The sequence below is a fragment of the Stomoxys calcitrans genome, chromosome 4 (genome assembly GCF_963082655.1).
Source record: "Stomoxys calcitrans chromosome 4, idStoCalc2.1, whole genome shotgun sequence".
Classification (NCBI taxonomy): Eukaryota; Metazoa; Arthropoda; class Insecta; order Diptera; family Muscidae; genus Stomoxys; species Stomoxys calcitrans.
In genome coordinates, this window is record NC_081555.1 from 115,223,656 (window position 1) to 115,250,741 (window position 27,086).

The following is a 27,086-nucleotide window of genomic DNA, read 5'->3' on the forward strand; positions in this document are numbered from 1 at the left end:
GGAACAAATAAGTGGATATAAGTCTGCCATTTTGGAACACATAAGGATATCTTCATAAAATTTTACATGGTTATAGCTGAGGTGTTATCCAGTTTATATGCAAAATTTCAGCACCCTAGAAATCCCAGGGGCTCATAGGTGGGCCCGGTTGGGTAGGGGTGTTTTGGGGATTGAGTTGGTCCCCCATACACTAAGCCCGTAAAATATATCAGCAACTTGCTCTATTCACATATATCATTTATTTGAACCCCATATTGCCATTGGCCTCAAAATTGGATATCAAATTCTTATTGTAAAAGTCAGCAAATATGTCCGGTTTGGGGTATTGGCCCTAAGAAATAAATATTTAGTTCCACTCTCTTTAAGACCCAAATTGTTTTGGTGAGCAAATACGTCCTATTTGGGGGTTCTTATAGTGGTGGGACGTCCCCTAGACAGTTGGTCCCTTATGTTGATATCAGATACGTGGTCTACTCCCAAATACCTTTCATTTGAGCCCCATATTTCCATAGTCAGCAAACATGACCGGCTTGAGTGGTGTTTTGGGGGATGGGCGGCCACTCAGTAAATTGGCCTTGAAAAAATATATCGGATTCGTATTCTACTCTAAACAGCCTCTTATTTGAGCCTCATATTGTTATAGTCAGCAAATACTTCCTATTTAGGTGGTTTTGTGGGTGTGGGGTAGCCCCATAGACACTTTTCCGGAATATTCGTGCTCCCAAAGACCTTTCATTTGAGCCCCATATTGCTATGGTCGTAAATTTTCCCCCTTTGGGGGATGTTTTTTGTGAGAGGCGGCCCCCAAACACTTGGTCCCATATTTGGATATCAGATTCTTATTCTACACTCAAATACCTTTTATCTAAGCCCCTTATTCCCATGGTTAGTAAATAAGTCCTGTTTGGGGGGTGTTTTGGCGAAGGGTTGGACCCCCAGAAACGTGGTCCCACATTTGGATATCAGATTCGTATTCTACTCGCAAATATCTTTCATTTGAGTCCCATATTGCCATGGTCAGTAAATATGTCCGATTTAGGGGTGTTTTGGGGCTTGGGGTGGTCCCCCTAGCACTTGGTCCGACAACTGATTATCAGATACGTTTCTTATCCTAAATACCTTTCATTTGAGTCCCATATTGTCGTGATTGGTCTAAATATATGTTGGGTAGGTTTTGGGGTGGGGCGGCCCCCCTAGGTACCCCATCCGAAATTTGGATACCAAATTTTTATTTTTAGGGCACTATATGAGAACACACAAAATTTCGCTTAAAACGCACCACCCTTCTCCGAGATCTGGAGTTTCTGAAAATTATGGTAAGGGGGAGAGTCCGCCCCCCCTTCAGATATCAAAAACTGTAGTAGCCTACTTTCGCCACGAGCTCATTATGCACCATCTGTGAAAATTTCAGGAAAATCGATTCAGCCGTTTCTGAGTCTATAAGAAACACACAAACATCCAGCGAGGTCCATCAAAAAATGGTGCAGAATTGGATATAGCTCCCACATTGTAGAGTAGGTGTAGGTCGGGCACCGCCCGACGTTTGCCCTTCCTTACTGGGTTTTTATCTGCCTGTCTTGATACAAAGCTAATATTAATACCCATGTTTGAGAGGCTCCCCTTTAATGCCATTCCTTGGCTATGGCTTTTCCTTATCTTAGGCAAACAAATCTGAACTTGCGTATATTTCTATTTTTATAGAGACGTAAATAACTCTAACGAAAAGCAAGAGTACGCATCTACTTTTGACTTTCTTCGTTTATTTAAATTTATTTTTATTTACTTCAAACATCTTTAAACGTCACCAAACGCCACATTATACAATAACATTGTTAAATGGTAAAATATTAGGTGCTATGACGAATCTAATTTGTATTGCGCACTGGGTTTTTATCCCAAAATGTCGAATGTTTGAACAAACCTATATAGCATATATCCAGTGATAAGAAGCCACACACACACACATAACCGCCTTAAGATATATTTTTAGATTGGTATTAGCGTCAATCCTAATCGCATTGATGCATACAAATATATTTCATGATAAACTTAAAATAAAAAAAAATGTAGTTTTGAATGGCAAACCAGTTTATTCATGATTTTAATTTGCGATTTGTTTTTTTTTTTTTTTTTAATGAGGAAGACCATAATATAAAGAAATACGAAGACACAGTGGGAAAAAAACTGATAAATATCAAGAAATCTGCTCTTTATACCCAACACTGTAAGATGGGGGTTATAGTAATCTATTCATTTCGTTTATAACGCATCGAAATATTGAACTGTGACCCTATAAAATATAAATAATCTTGATCGTCTTGACATTTGTCGTCGATCTAGCCATATATTACGTCCGTCTGTCTGTCCGTCCGTCAGTGGAAACCACAGTAGCAGGCGAAAGAATAGATATATCCTCGAGATATTGGTTGCCCAAAAAGTAATTGCGGATTTTTCATATAGTCGGCGTTGACAAATTTTTTCACAGCTTGTGACTCTGTAATTGCATTCTTTCTTCTGTCAGTTATCAGCTGTTACTTTTAGCTTGCTTTAGAAAAAAAGTGTAAAAAAAGTATATTTGATTAAAGTTCTTTCTAAGTTTTATTAAAAATGCATTTACTTTCTTATAAAAAATCCGCAATTACTTTTTGGGCAACCCAATAATTTGCACAGATACTTGCAACATTGGGGATTGCAAATGTGCCAAATCCGTTAACATTTGGATATATGCCCATTAGACTGTCCCACTCTATAATGAGTAATGCTATTTTATCAAAAGGATTTTAATACTGTAGTATTTGGAGCGCACTACAACCTAGGCTAGGTATGCCCATTAGAGCGTCCCATGTTATATAGGAAAATAATTTTTTTTTGCAATAACATTTGATTTCAAAATACCAAATATTATGGCGATCGGATAACGATAATACTTTCCAACTAGAGCTGGCAAATTATCGATATTCGCAACATTCGATATTTTCGATATTTTTCACAAAAATATCGATAACTATCGATACTATCATCAATTTCAGTAGCTTTAAAGCAAAACAAAAAAGACATACATTTCAGTCTCAAGTTCCTAGTTTTTACAAAATGAAACCGAACTTTGAATACCCACCACCTCGGGTATATATGTAAACCCCAGTTGGTCAAAATCCGATTGGATAACTTAAGCGACCCAAATTCGGCACGGACATTGAGTGGTCTAATATATATGTCACTATTCAATTTTGTAGAACAAAATATTGGTCTTTTTGGCAGCTATATTTAATCATAAACCGATCTACCCCATATTAAGGTCTGATGTTGGGAGGTCCTTACCTACTCTCTGTTTCAAATTTCAGCGAAATCGGTTAAAAAATAAGCTTTTATGGGCTTCAAACGCCTTATCGGCAGATCGGTCTATATGACAGCTATATCTAAATATAGTCTGATCTGTACCATATTTGGGTCGGATGTTGGGGGGCTTAAAACTCTGCACTATTCTTAATTTCAGCGAAATCGGATAAAAAATAAAGTTTTTATGGCCTTCGGACCTTTTGTCGGGAGATCGGTCTATATTGCAGCTATATATAAATATAGTACGATCTGAAGCATATTTAGGTCGGATGATTGAAGGCCTGAAACTGTTTACTGTTTCAAATTTCAGCGAAATTGGGTAATAAATAAAGCTTTTATGGGCTTCAGGCCCTTTATCCGGAGATCGGTCTATATGGCAGCTATATCTAAATATAGCCCGATCTAAAGCATATTTGAGTCCTATATTGGGAGGCGTCAAACTACTCACTGTTTCAAATTTCAGCGAAATCGGATAAAAAATAAAGCTTTTATGGGCTTCAGACCCTTTATCGGGAGATCGATCTATATGGCAGCTATATCTAAATATAGTCCGATCTGAAGCATATTTAGGTCGGATGTTTGAAGGCCTGAAACAGTTCACTGTTTCAAATTTCAACGAAATTGGGTTATAAATAAAGCTTTTATGGGCTTCAGACCCTTTATCCGGAGATCGGTCTATATGGCAGCTATATCTGTCCGATCTGTACCGTATTTGAATCGGATGTTGCGAGGCTTAAAACAGCGCACTATTCCAAATTTCAGTGAAATCGGATAAAAAATAAAGCTTTTACGGGCTTCAGACCCTTTATCGGGAGATCGATCTATATGGCAACTATATCTAGATATAGCCCGATCTGAATCATATTTGAGTCAGATGTCCGGAAGCCTTAAACTACTCACTGTTTTAAATTTCAGCGATATCGGATAACAAATAAAGCATTTACTTCCATTAGACCCTTTATCGGCAGATCGGTCTATATAGCAGCTATATCCAAATATGGTCCGATTTGGCCCGTTCAAAAACTTAACCAGCGTGCACCAAAAAGACGTTTCTGTGCCAAATGTCAGCGCAATATCTCAACTTTTAAAGGCTGTAGAGGGATTACAACAGATGGTCGGATTTCGATATGTTGCAAACGGAATGACTAAATGAATATACCCCCTATCCTACGGTGGTGGGTGTAAAAAGAAAAACAATTCGAAAGAATGTAGACAAGTTGACCGACTAACCGTCAAGCAAGCGTCATAGGCAAAGTTATAAATGGGCTGTCTTTCTGAAGGAACTAAGAGGCAAATCAGACTTTAGCAGACACAAGATCATACATACTGATGGGACGTCGTGATTTCTGCGGCAAGTGCTATCACCGGGGCCGATGTTTTAGAACCACATAGCACTGGCCCAAAAGTGGATCAATGAGTTTGCTTGCAAAAAGGGTCCAAAACCCTTGCCCTCCAGGAAACGCATCGGTTACATGCAAGTCCACGAGTTCGCAATGATATTTTAATGCCTTTTGCAATTGCAGTTGAACAAACACATGATGAGCTCGCATCAGGGCGCCTCCAAGCAGTTCAAATGAGAGAAATGTTCGTCGTGTTTTCTTCTCCGTCAAACTTGAAAGCTCACATGCAGGAATACAAAACTTGGATTACTTTTGTGAAATATGCAAAGAGTTATTCATATGAGTTTGCATGCCAGCGAAAGGCAATTCCAGTGCTAGGTAAGAAAAGCGCAAGCACAAAAACATTCCTTCAGGGACAAAGTAAATTCCCCTTTTTATTCATATCAATTTAAGATGGGGGTATGCTGATCTAGTCAGTCCGTTTGTAACACCTCGAAATATTGAACTGCGACCCCATAAAGTATATATTCTGGATCGTCTCGACATTCTATGGCGATCTAGCCATGTCCATCCGTCCGTCCGTCTGTCGAAATCACGATAGCGGTCGAACGCGTAGAGCTAGCCGCTTGAAATTTTGTATTGATGTAGGTCGATGGGGAGTGCAAAAGCTTCATATCGGTTCAGATTTAGATATAGCTCCCATATAAACCGATCTCCCGATTTTACTTCTTCAGCCCCTGGAAGCCGCAATTTTTTCGGATTTGGCTGAAATTTTGCATGTAGCGTTCTGTTTTGACTTCCAACAACTGTGTCTATGACGGTCCGAATCGGTCAGGAACCTGATACAGCTCCCATATAAACCGATCTCTCGATTTGACTTCTTGAGTCCTTACAAGCCGCAATTTTTATCCAATTGGGCTGAAATTTTGCACATTGTGAATTGTTATGACGTTCAACAACTGTGCCAAGTTCGGTCCAAAACGGTCTAAAACCTGATATAGCTCCCATAAAAACCGATCTCCCGATTTGACTTCTTAAGCTCTTACAAGCCGCAATTTTTGTCCGATGTGACTTAAATTGTGCACAAAGTGTTCTGTTAAGACTTCCAACAACTGTGCCAAGTACGGTCCAAAACGGTCTAAAACCTGATATAGCTCCCATATAAACCCATCTGATGAGCCTTTACAAGCCGGAATTTTTGCCCGATTTGGCGGAAATTTTGCACATAGTGTTCTGTTATGACTTTCAACAACTCTACCTAGTACGGTTCAAATTGATCTATAACCTGATATAACTCTCATATAAACCGATCTCTCCCTATTTGACTTCTTGAGTCCTTACAAGCCGCAATTTTTGTCCGATTTGGCTGAAATTTTGCATGCGGTGTTCTGTTACGACTTCCAACAATTGTGCCAAATACGGTCTAAATACTTTTATTACCTAATATAGCTGTCTCTTAATCATCCTTGTTCGGTACCTAGAAGCTTAAAATTTTTCTGGTTTGACAGAAGTTTGGTATTCAGAATAAAATTATGCCCTTCAACTAAATTTTTATACCCTACGCCACCACTGTAGTACAGGGTATTATAAGTTTGTGCATTTGTTTGCAACGTAAAGAAGGAGGAGAGCTAGACCGATTGACCCATTTATAAGTACACCTTTCGACTCAGAATCACTTTTTGATTCGATTCAGCCATGTCCCTCTGTCCGTCTATGAGTCCAGGTTATCTTGTTATCAAGGTACAGGTCGTATTTGTTGTCCAATCGTAACTAAAATTTTGCACGTGTCACTTTTTTGACTCACGGACGAATGTTGTTGATTTTTGTAAAAATTGGTTCAGATTTATATTGGGTTGCCCAAAAAGTAATTGCGGATTTTTCATATAGTCGTCGTTGACAAATTTTTTCACAGCTTGTGACTCTGTAATTGCATTCTTTCTTCTGTCAGTTATCAGCTGTTACTTTTATCTTGCTTTAGAAAAAAGTATATTTGATTAAAGTTCATTCTAAGTTTTATTAAAAATGCATTTACTTTCTTTTAAAAAATCCGCAATTACTTTTTGGGCAACCCAATATATAGCTCCCATATATATGTATCGCCCGATTTGCACTTTAATGACCGTAGTAACTACAACTTTCAACCGATCTGCATAAAATTTGGCATGGATTGTTCTGTTACTGCTCGTAACATATTTGCAAAATGTTATCAAAATCGGCTCAGATTTTGATATAGCTGCCATATATATGTATCGCCCGATTTGCACTTTAATGGCCGTAGTAACTACAATTTTCAGCCGATCTGGACAAAATTTAGCGCAGATTGTTTTGTTATTGGTCTTAACGTATTTGCAGGATTTCATCAAAATCGGCTCTGATTTTGATATAGCTCCCATATATATGTATCACCCGATTTTCACTTTAATGACCGTAGTAACAACAGTTTTCAACCGATCTGCACAAAATTTGGCTCAGATTATTTTGTTATTAGTCTTAGCATATCTGCAAGATTTCATCTAAATCGGCTCAGATTTAGATATAGCTCCCATATATATGTATCGCCCGATTTGCACTAAAATGTCCGTATTAACAAAAATTTTCAACCGATCTGCACAAAATTTGGCATGGATTATTTTGTTTTTGGTCTTAACATATCTGCAAGATTTCATCAAAATCGGCTCAAATTTAGATATAGCTCCTATATATATGTATCGCCCGATTTTCACTCTAATGGCCTTAGTAACTACAATTTTCAACCGATCTCTACAATATTTGGCTCGGATTATTTTGTTATTAGTCTTAGCATATCTGCAAGATTTCATCAAAATCAGCTCAGATTTAGATATAGCTCCCATATATATGTATCCCCCGATTTGCATTTTAATGGCCTTAGTAACTACAATTTTCAACCGATCTGCACAAAATTTGGCATGGATTGTTCTGTTACTGCTCGTAACATATTTGCAAGATTTCATCAAAATCAGCTCAGATTTAGATATAGCTCCCATATATATGCATCGCCCGATTTGCACTTTACTGGCTGTAGTAACTACAATTTTCAACCGATCTGCACAAAATTTGCCACGGATTATTGTGTTTTTGGTCTTAACATATCTGCAAGATTTCATCAAAATCGGCTCAAATTTAGATATAGCTCCTATATATATGTATCGCCCGATTTGCACTGTAATGGCCTTAGTAACTACAATTTTCAGCCGATCTGCACAAAATTTGGTGCGGATTGTTTTGTTATTGGTCTCAACACATCTGCAAGATTTCATCAAAATCAGCTCAGATTTAGATATAGCTCCCATATACATGTATCCCCCGATTTGCATTTTAATGGCCTTAGTAACTACAACCGATCTGCACAAAATTTGGCATGGATTGTTCTGTTACTGCTCGTAACATATTTGCAAGATTTCATCAAAATCGGCTCAGATTTAGATATAGCTCCCATATATATGCATCGCCCGATTTGCACTAAAATGTCCGTATTAACTACAATTTTCAACCGATCTGCACAAAATTTGGCGCAGATTGTTCTGTTTCTAATCTTAACATATCTCCAGGATTTCATCGAAATCGCTTCAGATTTGGATATAGCTCCCATATATATGTATCGCCCGATTTGCACTTAAATGTCCGTATTAACTAAAATTTTCTACCGTTCTGCACAAAATTTGGCGCGAATTGTTTTGTTACTGACTTTAAGCTATATGCAAGATTTCATCAGAAATGGCTCAGATATGGATATAGGTCCCATACACGTATCACATGGAGGGCACCGTAGCGCAAAGGTTAGCATGTCTGAGTATTACACTGAACACCTGGGTTCAAATTCTGGCGAGACCATCAGAAAAAATTTTCAGCGGTGGTTTTCCCCGCCTAATGCTGGCGACATTTGTGAGGTACTATGGCATGTAAATCTTCTCTCCAAAGAGGTTTCGCTCTGCGGCTCGGACTCGGCTATAGAAAGAAGGCCCCTTATCATTGAGCTTAAACTTGAATCGGACTGCACTCATTGATATGTAAGAAGTTCGCCCCTGTTCCTTAGTGGAATGTTCATGGCCAAAATTTGCAATTTGCATTTACATGTATCGGTGGTGGGTTGCCAAGATTCGGCCCGGCCGAACTTGGCACCTTTTTACTTCTTGTATATAAGAAGATTACTAGAAATTATTTTTTTTTATAACGACATTTCCTGGTTTCAGAATAACTGCTAGTGGGTCATTACTCATCATCGTCAGCATTACTGCGATAAATTCCACAATTTCATTTTACCTTATAAGGCATAACCAACTCCAGTTAAGCAAATACAGGTGCGATTATTCATCGAAAGACGAACAAATAAACAACAAATCAAAACCAATTGATATTTTTTTTAACTTTTATATATATATATGTAGTTATCTTCTTTAATTTGCTTCCTCTCTTACATACACATTGTTATCGATAGACAGACATTTAAAATTTTTTTTCTATTACATCGAAAATATTTTGTGCACTTAGTCCTAGACAATGAATGTGAATAAAAGCAAAAGACCATCGTATTTAGATTTTGTATGCTTTCACTTAATTTTATTATTATTCTTTGCAGATTTTATTAAACGATAATAAAAACAAAAATATAATAATACAATACAATGGAGATAATTTTGTTTCTCAATGAAACCGTCAAATGATTAAATATATGTGAGTGAGCGAGTGAGTGAATCTATGAAATATAGTTTGTTTGTAGGCGCTATTTTGTATGGATTTTGTTTTTTTAAAAATAATTAACTACAAATCAAAATAAATAAATAATTAAAAACATTAGATGTACATAAATAATAACATTAACATATACGAATTAACATTAATTTACAGTCTACTAATTGTTCTCGTTGTTTTGTATATTTGTTGAGATTTTCTTTTTAATACCAATAAATAAAATAATTTAATTTTTAAAAATGCAAAACATAAAAACTACTAAGGGGGGTAAGGGTGCTGTAAAAAAAAATCTTAAAAAAAAAATAATAAATTAAAAATACAGTTGATGTGTTAAAATATATGAGAAAATGCTGTTAGTGGTCATGGCAAATAATTTTTGGGATTTGTAAGGATACTGCAAGACATACAAGTCTGAAAGGTTACCTGTAATGCCAAAGAAAAGGGGAGTTTCTTTTCCATTGTCTAATAATTACAATAAATTCTTGCTGCTTTCCATGTCAGAAAGTAGTTTTGGTTAAGAGAGATATGTTTAGTGTTTTGGTTTTTGGTTGAGAGATTTACATGGACAACATATTCAATAGCATAAAATTAAGCAAAAATTAGTAACAGTTATACACTTGCTAAAGATTTCAATATCAACAATCTACTATGTTTAAGTACATTTTTTGCGGGCTTCTTCAAGTTTTAATTTTTAAGTTTTTTGTTGTTTTATGTAAACATACACAAAGAGAAAGAATTTCCAATGATTTCTATTTTACTACATTGAGACTTTGTTCAGTAGCATGTTTTCCTTTTTCCATATATAATTATTTTTGCTAGATTTTATGTATTTGCTGCTTCAAAATTTTGGTTAGTCATCCTCTTAAGCTCGTTGAGTTGCTCTGCTTGCGCTCTCTTCTGCATCTAATTGCCATTTTGTTCACTGGTTTTGCACATGCCATCCATTTTTTCGAGTAGTTCTTCCGTTTCATTGATGAATTGTCGAATTATCAGAAAATCTCGCACTCTACCCGTAAGGTCACCCGACAAGCGATAATTCGGGGTCCTCTCCTCCAAACTTGGTGAGCTCACGGACTCGCTTGCAAAAATCAGATTCGTTTCGTTCATAATGAAACTGATCTGCTGCTGAAATTCCTCAAAGAATTGTTTTATATTTTTCAGATCGTCCTGATCATTAATGCTCTGTTGAGAGCTCTTGGTTTGAACCTCTTCTAGCACTATATTGGCCATTTGCTTAAATTGATGCATCCTCAAGTATATATAGTGTACGATTTGAAGAAACTGAAAGAAAAGGGGAAAGTAAGAAACAACATTAATTAATATAAAAAGAAACAAAACAAAATGAGTAAGAAGTAGAAGTGTGTTAAATTCGGCCTAGCCGAATCTTATATACCCTCCATCATGCGTCACATTTGACAAGTTCTTAGAAAGATTTTTAAACCCCACACCACCACTGTGGTACAGAAGGAAGAGAGATAGACCCAGTGATAGGTATAGCGAACGACTCAGAATCATTATACCCTACACCACTGCTGTGGTACAGGGTATTTTAGCTTAGTGCATTTGTTTGTAACACTCAAAAGAAAGAGAGATAGACCCATTGATAAGTAGGCCGATCGACTCAGAATCACTTTCTGATTCGAATTAGCTATATCCGTCTGTCTGTCTATCCGTCTGTCAGTCTGTCCATGTTAATTTGTGTACAAACTACAGGTCGCAAATTTCATCTGATCGTCTTCAAATTTGGTACATGCATGTTGTTCGGCTTATAGACGAAGCCTATTGAAATTGGAAAAAATCGGTTCAGATTTGGATATATTGGGTTGCCCAAAAAGTAATTGCGGATTTCTCATATAGTCGGTGTTGACAAATTTTTTCACAGCTTGTGACTCTGTAATTGCATTCTTTCTTCTGTCAGTTATCAGCTGTTACTTTTTGCTTGCTTTAAAAAAAAGTGTAAAAAAAATATTTTTGATTAAAGTTCATTCTAAGTTTTATTAAAAATGCATTTACTTTCTTTTAAAAAATCCGCAATTACTTTTTGGGCAACCAATAGCTCCCATATATATGTTCGTCCGATTTGCAGTAATAATGCAATGAAAAGGTCATTTGTTAACCGATTCTCTAGAAATTTATCAGGAAGGGTTTTTCTTATGACTCTCAGCACTATTGGTGAATGTCAAAGAAATCGGTTCAGATTTAGATATAGCTCTCATATATATATATAGCCCGAATTTTACTCCCAGAGCCACTGCAAGCTTCAATAAAATGCTCATTTCTGCACCCTCCACCCTAGGATGGGGGTATACTAATTTCGCCATTCTGTTTGTAACTCCTCGAAATATTCCACTGAGACCTCATAACGTGTATAAATTCTTGATCGTCATGACATAACAAGTCGATCTAGCCATGTCCGTCCGTTCGTCTGTCTGTCGAAAGCAAGCTTACTTTCGAAGGAGTAAATCTAGCCGCTTGAAATTTTGAACGAAAACTTCTTATTAATGTAGGTCGGTTGGGATTGTAAATGGGCCATATTGATTCATGTTTTGATATAGCTGCCATATAAACCGATCTGGGGTCTTGACTTCTTGAGCCTCTAGAGGGCGCAATTCTCACCCGATTTGTCTTAAATTTTGCATGAGGTGTTTTGTTATGATTTTCAATATCTGTGTTAAGTATGGTTTAAATCGGTCCCTAACCTAATAAAGCTACCATATTAACCGATCTGGGGTCTTGACTTTTTGAGTCACAAGAGGGCGCAATTCTCATTCGATTTGTCTTAAATTTTGCATGAGGTGTTTTGTTATGATTTCCAATAACTGTACTAAACGTGGTTCAAATCGATCCATAACCTGTTATATCTGTCATATAAACCGATCTGGGATCTTGACTTTTTGAGCCACTAAAGAGCGCAATTCTTATCCGATTTGGTTGAAATTTCGCATGACGTGTTTTGCTATCATTTCTAATAATTGTGTCAAAAATGGTTCAATTCGATTCACAACCTGATATAGCTGCCATATAAACCGATCTTGACTTCTTGAGCCTCCAGAGGTCGCAATTATTATCCGATTTGGCTGACATTTTGTCAAACGGCTTCTCCCATGACCTTCAACATACTTGTCAAATATGGTCCGAATCGGTCTATAGCCTGATACAGCTCCCATATAAACCGATCTCTCTCTATTTTATTTATTGAGCCCCTAAAGGGCGCAATTGTTACTCGAATTGGCGGAACATTTTCACAATGACTTCTACTATGGTCTTCAATATTCAATACAATTATGGTCCGATTCGGACCATAACTTGATATAGCCCCAATATTATAACAGTTCTTTTCTTTTGTCCTTTGTTTGCCTAAAAGCAGATATCGGGAAAAGAACTCGACAAATGCTATCTATGGTGGTGGGTATATAAGATTCGGCCCTGCCGAACTTAGCACGCCTTGACTTGTTTAAACTCAAATTCTCTCAAAATTTGGCAGGAAGGGATTTTCTTATGTCTTTTAATACTACTGATGAATGTCATAGAATTCGGTTCAGTTTTATATGTAGCTGTCATATATGTATTTTGCCCGATTTTCACTTCTAGGGTCACTGCAAGCCCATCATTGACCATTATTGCCAAAATTGTGCACAACTCTTTCCTCGATGCCTACCACAGTATCTAAAAAGTTTGGTCAAAATCATTTTAGATTTAAATTTAGCTTCCATATATATGTTCGTCAGAATTTGGCTAAGATGGTTTTAAAGCTCTGTTCAAAAAGTCCCAACTAATTTCGTCAATACGTCGGTGGCCGAAGGAGAGGAGCATGTTGAGTTAACACTTCAAAGCGTCCACCTAAATTATTGGATTAATCCTCCAATTCCTCATAATGTTTAGTACCTTATCGATCTCAAATGTTTGGGATGAACCGGCATTATTTCATGCGGGTTTCTTGACGAACCCGAATCCAATCTCAAAGCTATATCAAATTGTCTAATCTCTCTTCTCATAAATCATCCCTGGACTGAGACAAGATAGTTCGAAATCTTGCATCCAGGTACGTAACCTTCACAAAACTTCCATTAAAGTTATTTCCCTAGGTGTTATTGAAATTGTCTCTAACACCATTAGAACTACCTGCTCCTGCATTAGTATTTAAGAGTCCTAGTAACCATACAACGGTTCGTGGTTCATACAAAGCCCACGTACATATGCCCGCCACAAGCGGACATTCTAGCCTTTGTGCCACGGTGGCATACAAATATCAAAACCTTACAATTTCAATTAAAAGTTCCTTAACATTTTCCATAAAAAGAAGATTTTTTTTGAAATTTCCTTTAGGAAAAACATTTTCTTGAAACACAAAATTTTTTCAATGATAAATTTCTTGAATAGATTGAATAAAATTTGCTCTAAATATCAAATTTAATAAAATTTTTTGTTAAAAAAAAATAAAATATCGTAGATGGTCCTACAGCGAACTTTTATCCAACTTGGGAAGCACTTGCAGCACTTTCCATTTTTAATAACATTTTATTTGTAGTCATTTTCTAGTATGGTATCCTTCTGCGAACTAGCCGAATGTGATTCATGAGAGACGGTCAATATTTATTTTGTTTTGTGTTTTATAAGTTTATCCTAGATTACTTACTTCTTTGTCATATTGCTCTTCTTGAGGTTTATCAATAGACAATCTGTGTAAACTCCATTTTACCAGCATTTCTTCGAAACTTTCCTTTCCGCTCTTTTCACCGTTTTCGTCCTTTTTTCCCTTTATCTGTAAAAGAAATATCAGAATTAATACCTAAACCAATGATTTAAATGCTTTCGCATATTTGAATTTTAATAGAAAAATCAATCGTTTTGAAAAAGTGTAAAAGGCGACCAAGCTCAAAAAAACAAGTAAAATCTTTGGAACCCACCACCATGGATTCTGCTAAAATATGGGAGCTACATCTAGTTATATACCGAATTGGATCGTACTTGGTGCAGTTATTGAGAATCATAACAGAACACTACATGCAAAATTTCAGCCAATTCGGACGAAAGGTGAGGCTTCCAGGGGCTCAAGAAGTCAAATCGGAAGATCGGTTTATATGCGATATATATCTAAATCTGAACCGATATGACCCATTTGCAATCCTTAATGACCTACATCGATAGTTGCGTTTGACCTCTATCGTGATTTCGACAGACGGACGGACATGGCTAGATCGATTCAGAACGACGAGAAGATCAAGAATATAGAAGTAGTAGTAGTAGAAGTAATAGCAGAAGTAGTAGTAGAAGAAGTAGTAGAAGTAGTAGTATTAGTAGTAGCAGAAGTAGAACTAGTAATAGAAGTTGTAGAAGAAGTAGCAGTAGAAGTAGTAGTAGAAGTAGTAGTTGAACTAGTAATAGAAGTAGTAGTAGAAGTGTTACAATAAGTAGTAGTAGTATTAGTGGTAGTAGTAGTTGTAGAAGTAGTAGTGGAAGTAGTAATGGAAGTAGAAGTCGAAGTTGTAGTAGAAGTAGTAGTAGAACTAGTAGTAGAAGTAGTAATAGATAAAGTAGCAGTAGATAGTGCATGTGTTTCACAGTTCTCTCTAGTACGTATGCTGTTTCAGATATACAGTGCTATCTACTTTTCAGTTTCTTTTATTATCAGGTCTGTTCGGGTTTTCGAATTCACAAACCGAAAAACAATTGTAAGAAGATGAAAAATTTTAATAAATTAATTAAATAATAGAATTCGGAAAACGAAAAAAAATATAGTCTATATTTTCTTCTTCTTTCAAATTTTTCGTTGAAATAATCATTGAATTTTATATCTCGCAATGCAAGGGCCAGAATTTTCTTTCATTTGTTTAGCTTGTCACACTATTGGTCTTAGGTGTAGTTTTTTCCTCTTCTTCGTACTTACATATTTCTCACTCATATTCTTAATGGTACTCAACGATCTTTGTGTCTGATCGTACAGAGGCTGAAATATGCTATTTTGTGCGCACATGTTTCGATGTTTTAGGTTATCTCTGGTGGGAGCAGCACGCTGATGCAGATGATGATGGTGATGCAGCTGCTGGTGACGATGTAGTTTTCTCAATATGGGAGCTATATAGGATGTGGAAGGTCTTTGGGATAGTTGATCACGTTGTTGCTGTTGATATTGATGAAAGTTTTGCAAAACTTGCCGTTGTTGCTGATACAATTGTTGCTGGCGATGTCGGTGATTTTGTAGCAGATTTTGATGGTAACGTTCGCGATAGACGTTCGAATGTAGTATTAATCGCTGGCCGGACGCTGTTGTGCGACGTACTGGACTGGCTTGAGTTTGTGGAAGGTTTGTGGTTAATATGGCACAATAAATAAATAATACGACAACAAATAACTCTGAAAAGAGAAAAAGAAAGAAGTGAATTAGGAACGAGAATTTAAATTCCTTAGGTAGCTTAAGAAATTCATACCAGGAATAATAGCACCAAATAATCAATCAGTTGCCAAATGTACATCAGACTTTCAAGTTTTGTTTAAATTATCGCAAACTATCTTTGCAACATAATGTTATTAAAATAAAATAAAAAAATTTATTGAGATTCCATTGCAGGATAATAAAAAAATAAAATTTTAAAATAACATAAATAAAAACAACAAAACAAGATAAATAAAAACAATGAACAAAATCTAAACTACACAAACAACCCCTTTGCACATTATTTTATTTTATTTTATTTCGTTTCATTTCGTTTCATTTCGTTTCATTTCATTTCATTTTATTTTATTTTATTTCGTTTCATTTCATTCCATTTCATTTCATTTCATTTCATTTCATTTCATTTCATTCCATTTTATTTTATTTTATTTTATTTTTTTTATTTTATTTTATTTTATTTTATTTTATTTTATTTCATTTTATTTTATTTAATTTTATTTCATTTTATTTTATTTTATTTTATTTTATTTTATTTTATTTTATTTTATTTTATTTTATTTTATTTTATTTTATTTTATTTTATTTTATTTTATTTTATTTTATTTTATTTTATTTTATTTTATTTTATTTTATTTTATTTTATTTTATTTTATTTTATTTTATTTTATTTTATTTTATTTTATTTTATATTATATTATTTTATTTTGTTTTGTTTTATTTTATTTTATTTTGTTTTATTTTATATTATTTTATTTTATTTTATTTTATTTTATTTTATTTCCCCCTCCCTACCAACATTCATCGTTAAAATGTACCTCCAATGTGGGGGGTTTCAATGGACCTACCCCACTGCTAGGCTATTGTGTGTGGCCCTCTTGTGTTGATTAAGAAACACAAAAACAACAACTCATCTCACGAGATGATCGTTTGTTCCGAGCAGTCAGTCAGCCAACAGTTAACATGGTATTGTCGTCAGTCACATCAATCATTTCGTATACGAGTATAATCGCGTTCAGTTATTCATTCATTGATTCTTCGTTCGTAATGCACACACACACAAACACAAGTACACAAATATATACTCTCAGACCCTCTTTAAAATCTCTGCAATGCGGTAATTAGTCTCTAAACGTACAATGCACATGTTTCATTTTAAGAATTTTTTAATTTGAACCAAACGAAAACAACAACAACAACAAACCGACGGGTGTACTCTCTCGTTGATCGTTTTAAATTTTCTCTCTTTACAATTGCAATAAAATAAGCTTTACGTTTCGATTTTAACCGGCCGGCTTTTAATTAATAATCAGTCGCGATTGGAATTACAGTCAGCTGCTGATGAATGTTGTTTGCCGCTGTAAATGATTGTAAGACTTCCTCAACGATTTTAGTGGGCACTGGTAATGGTCGGCTGGCTGGCTGATAGGTCGTAGCGCCTTCCATCTGTAGAGAAACAAGTTCAAGGTGCATAGCAAAGTGTATAACACAAAAGTATTGAACATTAAGAACCATATGGGTCAATGCATACAAGTGGGAGTATGAGAGAGAGAGAGAGAGAGAGAGAGTGAGACTAGGAGAGAGTTAGTAAATGAATGACGCATTAAGGTTTTAAACCCATTGTTGGTTTGAATTTTTAACCATTATTCGTGTGCTTTGCAACTAGAGAGCGGGTGAAGTTAACGTCAAACTTTCCATTATGTATCAACGTGGAGATTTCTCTCGAATCAATGAGAGGTGTCCGATTTAAGTAATAGGTCAATATAGAAGGAATTTTTGAGTTTTCTTAAAACCTGATTGGAGGCCACCGTAGCGCAGAGGTTAGCATGGCCACCTATGTCTCTGAACGTCTGGGTTCGAATCCTGGCCGAACTTATCACCTTTTTACTTGTTATATTTTATTTGTTTTTTTTGTTTTGTAAGAAATAAATAATTACTGTTTTTTTGTTGACATGTTCCTCTTATATATTTTAGTTGCTGTCTTTTGGCCGTTGTCAACTTTCTAGCCAATTTATGGATTTCATCATTGCACACACCCCCACTTTGACTGTTTAGGTGAGTTTCAAATACTTTTACGCCTTTTTGATAATAACACCCATGTAGGCGCTTTAACTGCGAGGAGTTTATTATTTTTAATAAGTCAAGTAACTCCAATTATCTGTTTGTAAGTTTATTAAATACCCACGCATAAGGTCGAATAAAATCCTTTCAAACATATCCCTCAAATTAAAGAATACCCACATTGAATGCAGACCTACGTCACATTAGTCATTGAGAAAAACAAAGAAAGGCCATTGAAACACCCATACATGCGCGACTACAGCATAACAAAGATGTTACCAATTGAAATGACAGCAGCTAGAAGAAGTTGTATGAACAAAAAAATTTCTCTCTCTCTTTGTATATATGCGAAGACCTACAATGTATAGTACTGTCTCGCAAGCAACTTTAAATGACATGTTACAGAAATACCAAACCTACCGCAGTGTATTAGTTTTTTCTTTTTTTTAGATCAAGTGCAAAAAATAGGAAACTTTTTTTGAAATAAGAAAAAAAAATGGTTGAAAACTTGTGTTGTACACATTAATGAAATACCCATTACTCAGCCTGGGACAGACATTAGAGTTTTTATTTAATTATAGGCAATAGTGCAATAATCCACTTCATGGTTAGTGGACTGTGAAAACTGTGAAACTGTAAATGACGCCAACTGCATTGACAATGGTTAAGTGGCGATGATAATGACAAATGTTGCCGATTAATGTGGCTGAAATAATGAACAAGTTAATCAGTTAGTTATTCCGATCTATGTGTGGTCTTTGGTAGCGAAGATGCAACTGCACTGCACAGTGTGGTAATTGTGTGTAATAAGTTGGCTTCATAGTGGTTAAGAGATTTGAAGAAAGGGAAAGTCCCACTATAATACATTGCATTAAACAGCCATAGACTATATTGAACCACATGGGCCTCAACTGCAATTGCAACTGAGGCAAAGCGTTATTAGTTTGTAAAGGCCATAGACTTTATTAAGAGCCTAGAGAATAATTATTGGTCCGGTTAATGAAAAATCGTTGGCGGCTATCGTTACACTTTGCCATTAAAGAGTTTTTGGTGTTACAAAAAACGAAAGGTCCTTTTACCGTAGACAAAGCTGCCAAAGGGTATACACTAAACAAAGTTAGTTACGTACAAGAATGGTTCACTTATTGATAAGGTTTACTGCTTGGATAATGGGTATGCTTCTGCATAGAAACATCACGACCAGCATTGTGGTCACTTTGGAGAAGGTGAATATGACCAGGGGTACGCCAACGGAAGCTACTGGAAGATCCTGAATATTCTGTCTGAGGTAATGCATACTGCTGTAGGAGTCGCGGTTTCTTGGGCTATTGAGAGTGGTCTACTGATTAATGCCAGGAAGGCTAAGTTGGTATTGTTCCCTATGTATAGGAAGGTGCCAGAGTTCAAACTGCCTAGATTGCGAGGAACAGACTTGATACAATATAAATCGGCTAGATTTCTTGGTGTTATTCTGGATGATAAGTTAAAATGGAATTTAAATAGGAAATTGTGAATAAGGAAGGCTTACGCTGTTCTCTATTCGAGCCAGAGGCTCGATGACAGCAAACCGAGTCTGCGGCCTATATTAATGCACTGGCTGTACTCAGCCGTGTTGTGATCGGTTCTAACCTATGGCAACCCGGTTTGGTGGCCAGTGACTGAGTACGCGTAACATATGCGGAACTTGCATAGATTGAATAGGGTGGCTTGGAGACTTATAAGTGGGTCTAAGGGTATACCACTATGACCAGATCCTTGGAGATGTTCCTAGGGATTGACCTAAATGTCAGGTAATCGTCAAAGAGAACACTGTTTATTTTGCGTTAGTGCGGCGGCCCTTAACGGTCTTGTGGGTGCGAGCATAGGATCTAAAGCGCTGTATCGAAGTCGTAACTCTCTGGAGCAACAACACAGTCACAACAGGGTGAACCTGTGTTAGGTCCCTTGTCGCAAGGCAAGACGCAAGACAGAAGCGCTTTGGGATTTTCCTACGTTCAATTAAAAATATATTTGTGTAAAAATTGTATAAAAGTCGTACTTTAGCAGAAAAAGAAGCACATTGTGATGACCTCCAACAACTGTGCCAAGTATGGCTCAAATCGGTTCATAACCTGATATACAAATGCAAATTTAGCCCATGAATATTCCACTAGGGAACAGGGGCAAACTTCTCACATATCAATGAGTGCAGTCCGATTCAAGTTATAGCTCATTGATAAGGGGCCTTCTTTTTATAGCCGAGTCCGAACGGTGTGCCGCAGTGCGCCATCTCTTTGGAGAGAAGTTTTACATGACACAGTAACTCACAAATGTTGCCAGCATTAGAGGGGAAAGCCAAAGCTGAAAATTTCTTCTGATGATCTCGCCAGGATTTGAACCCAGGCATTCAGCGTTATAGGCTGATATGCTAACCTCTGCGCTGCGGTGGCCACCTGATATAGCTGTCATATAAACCGATCTGGGGTCTTGGCTTCTTGAGTCATTAGAGGGCGCAATTCTTATCTGAGTGAGCTGAGAATTTGCACTACGTCTTTGGAACTGCGCCAAGTATGGTCTAAATAGGTCTATATCCTGATGTAGCTGTCATATAAACCAATCTGGGATCATGACTTCTTGAGCCTCTAGAGGGCGCAATTCTTATTCGAATTGGCTGAAATGTTGCACAATGACTTCTATTATGGTCTCCAACATTCGATTCGATTATGATCCGAATCGGACCAGAATTTGATATAACTCCAATAGCACTGCAATTATTTTCTTTTATCCTTTGTTGACCTAAAAAGAGATACCGAGAAAAGAACTCGACAAATGCGATCCGTGGTGGAGGGTATATAAGATTCGGCCCGGCCGAACTTGGCACGATTTTACTTTTTTTGTCTCTGAAAACGACGGAAATTCCAACTGAAGTCACTCAAGGGTAATACTGGGTACATTGATGAATTGTGCAGCAATCATTTGCGTCGCCAGTTAGTCTAACCCAGATTGAAGGGAAAAAGACTATTGAGGAATCACTATGGGCCACTTTTGGCTTCGAGGGATGCTGAGACATCTTATGTCTGATATCATTCTTATTCAACCTAGTTTATAACCTCATATAGCCAACCAAATAGCAGTGATCCGACTAAAGAACAACAAGGCAGCAGGAGCCGACGGATTACCCGCTGAACTATTTAAGACCGGAGGCGACACACTGATATGTCTGCTTATCTGCGCAATCTGGCTAAAAGAACTCATACCCGATGATTCGAATCTCAGCATACCATGTCCCGTACACAAGAAAGGAGACAAGACGGAATGTGCCAACTACAGAGGAATAAGTCTCCTCCCCATCGCATACAAGATACTCTCGAGCGTACTGTGTGAAAGATTAAAACCTAAAGTCAATGATATAATTGGGCCCTATCAATGCGGCTTTAGACCTGGTAAATCCACCCTGGACAAGATATTCACTCTGCGCCAAATCCTGGAAAAGACCCGAGAAGGGCAAATCAACACCAACTATCTCTTTGTTGACTACAAAGCCGCCTTCGATACTCCCTTACCTTCAAAGGTATTTCAAGCCATGTCTGAGTTTGGAATCCTTGCAACATTTATAAGAGTCTGCAGGATGACACTTGCTGATACGCATTCCTCAATAAGAATAGGAAAGAATCTCTCAGAACCAATTTAATATCAAACCAGGTTTCAGACAAGGTGACAGCCTATCGTGTGATCTCTTTAATATACTGCTGTAGAAGTTTATACGAGATGCAGATGTCAATTGATGTGGCACATTAATCACAAGACGATATCGACATCATTGATCGCTCACCCGAAGTAGTAACTGCTGCCTTTGAAATAATCGAAAGAGAGTCAGTGAAAATGGGTCTGGCAGTAAATGGAGATGAGACGAAATGGATGGTTTTAACTCCCAAAACGCCGTGTACAACCGAGCAGATAAAGAAAATGAAGAAAGGTGGGAACCATAACTTTGAGATAGTCGAAAGTTTTTTTATCCATACTGGATTTTAAATTTTTGCTCCACTGTGCTTTGTGTTAACTGCTCCAGAAGAGAAAGGTTTGAAAAATCTTAAAGCTAAATGGACAAAATAGCATGGATTGTAATTGCTCACAACATGCACACACACACACATACACACATACACATATATACAAATATATATGCCGAAAAAAATCTCATTTAAAATGTATTTTCCCCAGCTTCCTTATCCTTTAAGAACCTCTCCCCAAAGAGGTGTTGCACTGCGGCTATAAAAAGCAGGCCCCTTATTACTAGATATGTGATAAGTATACCCCTCTTCTTTAAAGGAATTTTCATAGGCAAATTTTAAATTTTGCCTAAACCTTTGGTAAAACTTAAGTAGCTAAGGTTAAAGTGGAAATCTAAATTCCAAACAGACTCACTCAGACAATTTGTGTCCATTATGATACCATAGTAGCGACAGACCAGGCCTCTGGTGGGAATCGAATCCACAGCCTCGCACTGGTAGTCCGCGTCCCCTACCAACTCGGCTGCAGAGTTGATCAAAAACTAAGTAAGTGTGTTATAATTTTTGTTTTTCCAAAACCTTTACCTCTATGCCTCTTTGCAGTGTACATCGTGGCGTATGATTGCCATAGATTCTAATATGTGTTAAGCTTACTAAAATTAGGTACCTCCGGTACACATGTAGGTTTACTTTCACACCTCAATACCATGCGAATAACACCCAAGGACAACAACGTAACAATCCTCGTGCATTGCCTGCTATTATACGCCAACTCTAGATTAGAGTTTTATTAGGCACACTTATTGTCATTATTGTTATCAATTAAAATCCCCATTGTGTGTTGATAAAAACAACAATTCCAGCTGTACGTATAAGTTATGCTCCCACACACAAATCATTTGCTGTAATGGTTTTTATAACGGCAAAAATATATATTTTCCCTTAATTAGCAGTAATCAAACAAATAAAAAGGATACACCTAGAATGGCCAGTAACAAAAAGGAAAAAAAAAATGTAGTGGGATTGGATTTTGTGCTGTTGCTAATTAAGGTCTAATAGAAACTTTTCACCCACATCAACGACAAGAAGACAATTTGTGATGATGTAAAAAAACCTAAAGAGGCAATTGAATGAAAAATTCCTAATACAAGGTTAAAAAATTATTTTGAAACATTGCTGGAGGTGTTGTTACTTTGTAAAACTCCCACCACTCCCACCACTCCCACTCAACTACCTACTATAACTCGCCCTCTCTATTCCAATTTGCTGTAGTAACTTTAAATGAGTTCAGAAGCCATGGCTCCTGGCGCAACTCTTCTGTTACCTCTATCTCTTACTATCCCTGTGTTCTGCCGTACGAAACTGCACCTTGCCTCTCTACCCCTCTCTTCTCCTCTACTCAACTATCTTCTACTGTAACTTTGCATGGTTTCTGGATCTCTCAACTATTGCGTAACTCTTGTTCTGCTACACTGAAAAAAAAAGTTGGTCCAAAATTTCAGATTTTTCTTTATTCGTAGGATTTTAGCTATGAAAACGAGAAAAAAGAAGGAGTAGAAGAGAGGCAAGGAGCCACATCAATGATGCCAACCTACAATGAAAGGCAGTTGTGTTCGCCATAAGAAATGGAGAAACAGTACACTGAAAACAAATTTGTACTAATTTTAAAGATTAGCGAACTTAGTTTTAGGATGATCAAATTTTCCACTTTTTAAGGCAACATTCGCTTTGGGGAAATATATTTTCCTTCATATTAAGGATTTTTTATTTGCATTGGTTGGTTAAGTAATCCTTAATTTTGCATCTTTTTGTTAAGATAAAAATCTAAAATGAAGTTCAAAATAGCGTTGAAAGTTAGAAATGTTAACAACAACAACAGTGAACCGTAGTTAAAGACGCTAAATTGGATTACAAATAGACGCAAAATGGTCTTACACATATATTATGCGTCTATTTGTAAGCCAATTTAGGGTCTTTAACTACGGTTCACTGTTGTTGTTGTTAAATTTTCTAACTTTCAACGCTATTTTGAACTTCATTTTAGATTTTTATCTTTAAAAAAAAAAACGCAAAATTAAGGATTACTTAACCAACCATTGCAAATAAAAGATCCTTAATATGAAGAAAAATATATTTCCCCAAAGCGAATGTTGCTTAAAAACCAACCATTGCAAATAAAAAATCCTTAATATGAAGGAAAATATATTTCGCCAAAGCTTAAAAAGTAGGAAAATTGTCCATCCTTAATCATCCTTGCTAATCTTTGCCTCGAATCTCTAAAATTAGAACAACTTTTTTTTCAGTGTACTATTTCTCCATGTCTTCTGGCGAACACAACTGGCTCCCCTTGTAGCTTGGCATCATTGATGTGGCTCCTTGCCTCTCTTCTCCCCTATATTAAACTATCTTCTCTTGCAACTTTTATTATATGTCGATTTTCTCAATGAATGGTGTTTTTCTTTTGATTATTTCCACAAGAAGTATTTTTGTGCATGGGCGTATTTCTCGCGCGTTCTTGTATGCGCTTGTGTGTATTTCCAAACACCTTATCATTTGCTCATTAATTAGCAGATAAAAAGTAACCCACGTGTTGTCTTGATTTTTTTATTTTCTCCTTTTTTGCACCTTGTATACCTGGATATGTTGACCTGCTTAAACACTTATGGATTGTAAACTTCAAATAGGCAATGGCTATAATGTTTGAGTTGCTAGTATTTTAATTGTTCACATTTTTATGCTTCAATTGTTTCATGTGTGACCGATTTCCTTTGGCTTGTGTAGTAGGCGGTGGCAGAAAGGGGGAAAGATTCAATGTTTTGCAATGTCCATCCTTGCAAAACATTGAATCTTCCCCCCTTTCTGCCGAACAGAGAAGGTGTAGAAGAAAGATTTTTATATAAAATCAAAAGGTGATATTTTGCAAACTAACATGAGAAGGATGAAGAGTCAAACTAAAGAAAAAAAATAAGAAAAAATCTTAATTAAAACAAGTAAAAGCGTGCTAAGTTCGGCCGGGTCGAATCTTATATACCCTCCACCATGCATCGCATTTGTCAACTTCTTTGCTCGACATCTCTTTACAGGCAAACAAAAGATAATGGATAAGAATTGCTATGCTATTGGAGCTATAGCAAGTTATGAACCGACCAAAATGCAAGTCATTGTTCAAAATATCAGCCAAACAGCATAAGAATTACTCCCTATAGTAGCTTAAGATGTAAATCAGTAGATGTGGAAGATATTAAAAGGGAGCTACATCATGAACCGATCTGAACCATTCTTAACACAGTTGTTGGAAATCAAATCGAACCAATTCTTTCGATTTCAAACAACTCAGATAAAAATTGCGCCCTCTAGCGGCTCAGGAAGCCAACATCCGAAATCGGTTGTATGAGAGCTATATCAGGTTATAAACCGATGTGTACCACACTAAACACAGTTGTTGCAAATCAAAACAAAAGGCTTTGTGCAAAATTGCAGCCACATCGGATAATAATTGCGCCCTCTAGCGGCTCAAGAAGTCAAGATCTGAGATCGGTTTAAATGGAAGCTATATCAGATTACGAACCGATTTGAATTATACTTGGAACAGCTGTTGAAAGTCCAAACAAACCACTTAGTTCAAAATTTCGGCAATATCTGATAAGAATTGCGCCTTCTAGCGGTTCAAGAAGTAAAGATCCAAAACCGGTTTATATAAGAGCTATATCAGGTCATGAACCGATTTGGATTATACTTAGCACAGTTATTGCAAGTCAAAACAAAACAATTTATGCAAAATTTCAGCCAAATCGGAAAATGATTGCGCCCTCTAGCGGCTCAATATATATCAGGTAATGAACCGAAGTCAAAACAAAAACTTTGAGCAAACTTGCAGCCACATTGGGTAATAATTGCGCCCTCTAACGGCTCAAGAACTGAGTTCGGTTTATATGGGAGCTATAAGAGGTTATGAACAAATTTGCATTATACTTGGCATAGTTATTTCAAGTCAAAACAAAACAACTTATGCAAAATTTCAGACAAATCGCATAATAAATACGCCGTCTAGCGGCTCAAGCAGTCAAGATCCTAGATCGGTTTACATGGGAGCTATATAAGGTCATAAAGTGATTAAGACTATACTTAGCACAATTGTTGCAAGGCAAAAGAAATCACTTAGTGCAAAATTGCAGCCAAATCGGATAATAATTGCTCCCTCTAGCGGCTGAAGAAGTCAACATCCGAGATCGGTTTATATGGCAGCTGTATTAAAACATGGACCAATATGACCCATTTACAATACCAACTGACCTACATCAATAAGAAGTATTTGTGCAAAATTTCAAGCGTCTAGCTTCATTCCTGCGACAGTTAGTAAGCATTCGACAGAGGAACAGACAGGGCTAAAACGCCTTAGAATGTCTTGTCTCTAGAGGCTCTAAAAGTATAATAAGGAGATCGATTTATATGGGAGCTATGTCAGGTTATAAACCGATTTGAACCATACTTGGCAAAGTTGTTGGAAGTCAAAACAAAGCACGGCGTGCAAAATTTCCAACAAATCGGATAAGAATTGCAACAGGGCACTGGAGACTATTCTAGATATCCGACCCATTGACATGCAGATTAAATTTGAGGCAGTCACTGCGGATTGAGGTTGGGAGCATTTCATACCATCATACGACACTTGAGGTGGAATGCGAGGCACTGCTGTCAGCGGCACAGTCTTGGACTGACGGTTATTCGGTTGTTAACAAGCTTGCATTACCATTTCGGCTGGTCATGTCTTCGATTCTCGCTATGGGCAGAGACTTTGGTCTGTACCTAATGTGATATCAGAATGAACTAAAAGTGGTCTATGTGAATCGGCAATGGACTGGCACTATGAATTTACCACTGCGATATTGCAAATTGCCCATTAAGGAACAGGGGCTAACTTCCCACATATCAATGAGTGCCGTCCGATTTTGGTGCCGTGCCGCAGTGCGACACCTCTTTGGGGAGAAGTTTTTACACGGCATAGTACCTCACAAATGTTGCCAGCAATAGGAGGGGAAAACCACGGGTGAAATTTTTTTCTGATGGTCCCCCAGGATTCGAACCCTGGCCTTCAGCGTCATAGTTGGATATGCTAACCTCAGCGCTATGGTGGCCTCCTCCTATATCGAATGCATTCGAAATCATGACGCGGAAGATGGCGAAGATTGTGCTAAGGAAACTCGCCGTGTCGAGGGAGGATGGGTATGCGCAGAGAAAGTTAAGGAAGAAGTCAAACTA

At 36.9% G+C, this 27,086-nt stretch overlaps 1 protein-coding gene across 1 annotated transcript in view; it reads right to left on the bottom strand.

Moving 5' to 3' along the window:
* Positions 1-9,696: 9,696 nt before the first annotated feature.
* Positions 9,697-27,086, bottom strand: part of LOC106081970 (basic-leucine zipper transcription factor A) — a 59,229-nt gene continuing 41,839 nt past the window's right edge. Inside the window, exons 2-4 of the mRNA XM_013244253.2 lie at positions 15,274-15,740; positions 14,023-14,148; positions 9,697-10,667 (exon numbers count right to left, since the gene is read on the bottom strand). Of these exons, the coding sequence (XP_013099707.1) occupies positions 10,290-10,667; positions 14,023-14,148; positions 15,274-15,740 (971 nt within the window). The 3' untranslated portion in view covers positions 9,697-10,289. The remainder of the gene's footprint in view (positions 10,668-14,022; positions 14,149-15,273; positions 15,741-27,086) is intronic.